The sequence below is a fragment of the Octopus bimaculoides genome, unplaced genomic scaffold (genome assembly GCF_001194135.2).
Source record: "Octopus bimaculoides isolate UCB-OBI-ISO-001 unplaced genomic scaffold, ASM119413v2 Scaffold_270937, whole genome shotgun sequence".
Lineage (NCBI taxonomy): Eukaryota > Metazoa > Mollusca > Cephalopoda > Octopoda > Octopodidae > Octopus > Octopus bimaculoides.
Genome location: NW_026372893.1, coordinates 1 through 2,092, shown reverse-complemented (window position 1 = coordinate 2,092; position 2,092 = coordinate 1). Strand labels below are relative to the sequence as shown.

At 38.2% G+C, this 2,092-nt stretch overlaps 1 protein-coding gene across 1 annotated transcript in view; it reads left to right on the top strand.

The window, feature by feature from the left end:
* Positions 1-609, top strand: part of LOC106883177 (uncharacterized) — a gene marked incomplete at both ends in the record, with an annotated part of 6,484 nt that extends 5,875 nt beyond the window's left edge. The window contains one exon of the mRNA XM_014934096.1: positions 499-609. Within this exon, the coding sequence (XP_014789582.1) occupies positions 499-609 (111 nt within the window). The remainder of the gene's footprint in view (positions 1-498) is intronic.
* Positions 610-2,092: the final 1,483 nt, after the last annotated feature.

The window sequence follows — 2,092 nt, the reverse complement described above, 5'->3', positions numbered from 1 at the left end:
CATGCGCAAGGTACTTCACCACTGGAAGCCCCTCGAGTGCGCATGCGTAGTAAAACTGGTACTTAAACAGTGAGTTTCACTTTCTTAGGCAGTTGAGCGACAGACCTTCTACGTGACAACACCTCACTCCTCCACAAAGTACTCTTCACCTTGATGCCTTCGATGGTGATAGCTACTTGCTTCTCTGGCAGGCATCAAGGAAGCCCTCAACCTTCCAATACCTCATTACAACTGAATCAGCGGTTGCTTAGCTGAATGACAGGAATTGTGAAACCAAGCATCATCAAAAAAATAAAACCTTTTTATATTGTTGTAAAATTGTTCTAATGTCTCTTCATATATAATGCTGTTGAAAGGTGATAGAGAGAGACTAATGTCTCTATGACAACTATCGAACTTTTACAAGAGCATTTGGTGACATATTCACAGGACCCACCAGCCCAACTCCAATCAACTATTAATTTTTATGTATATGTACATTTTTTTTTTTTTTCCTAGAGCCAGTATGTAAATTTCAAGATCAAATTATTGGCGAAGGGATCTATTTTGGTAAATATGGTATGTTTGCATGTTTGGAGAATGGAACAGCCACTAGTTTGGCAATTTACCGTAAGTCTTTCTTGGAAAAATACTATTTATTTTACCTTTATTTATTTATTCATTTAGCCTTCCAATGTATTTTGTTGTTGATTTATTTTGCTGGATTATGTCATCATCTTGATCATCATTTTAAGGTCCACTTTTCCATGCTCCTATGAATCAGACAGTGTTTATTTGGGGCAGCCCTCAACAATTTCCCATTAAGGTAATATCTCTCCCCATAATTAGAGATGGAGAGACATCCTGATCTCTAAACTGTATACGTTGTTGAGTAACAACACTCCAGAAAACCTTCAAAGGAACCCCATACTGATTTCAAATTTTGGCATAAGGCCAGTAGTTTTGGGAGCAGTGGTAAGTTGACTTCATTGATCCTAGTGTCCAACTAGTACTTATTGTATCATCTCCTGAAGGATGAAAGGCCAAGTTCACCTTGGCAACATTTGAACTCAGAAAATAAATATCACTAAGCATCTTTTCTGTCATGGAAACAATTCTGCCAGCTCGGCACCTTAAAGAAACCCCATATTGGTTACTTGTATGTATGACTGAATTCTTTTACCAGAGTAAATTTTCTATGGTCAGATGCTCTTCCTGTTGCCAATCCTAGCTGCTTTCAAGTAAGGTACTATTTCTCCATAGCCAGACATTTTTCTTTCTTTTCACAGAATATTCTTTTCTACTCTAGGCACAAGGCCCGAAATTCAGTGGGAGGGAGGGTCAGTCAATTACATCAACCCCAGTACACAACTGGTACTTAATTTATTGACCCTGAAAGGATGAAAGGCAAAGTCAACCTCGGTAGAATTTGAACTCAGAACGTAGCGGCAGACAAAATACCGCTAAGCATTTCGCCTGGCATGCTAACGTTTCTTATTTCTTTATTGCCCACAAGGGGCTAAACATAGAGGGCACAAACAAGGACAGACAAAGGGATTAAGTCGATTACATCGACCCCAGTGCATAACTGGTACTTAATCTATTGACCTTGAACGGATGAAAGGCAAAGTTGACCTCTGTGGAATTTGAACTGAGAACGTATAATAAAACCATAGATTTTAGTGCCCTAATCATGGTAACTGACAAACCCACAGAAACAGTACCCCCAACGTGGTGGGTGACTAAATTCTCAAAGACAGTACCCTAGAATATTGGCAGATAATATTCTTTAAGCTGGCACTCAAGTATGATGAAGGACTAAATTCTTGAAGGCAGTACCCTAGCATGATAACAGAATAAGTTCTTGAAGATGACACAGTAGCAAGGTGACAATAAATTCTTGAAGATGGTAGCCTTGCATGGTGACATAATACATTTTTGATGATAGTACCTTCCTCAACCCATTACCTACCAGTGATCTCATATGAGATCACTTAAAAATTAAAAATTTCGTAATTATTTGTCAATATTTACACATACCTAACCTTTTTGCTATATCTACGAGGTATATTTCTCTGATAGTCAAATGAGGTTTGCTAATTTTTCACCCAAT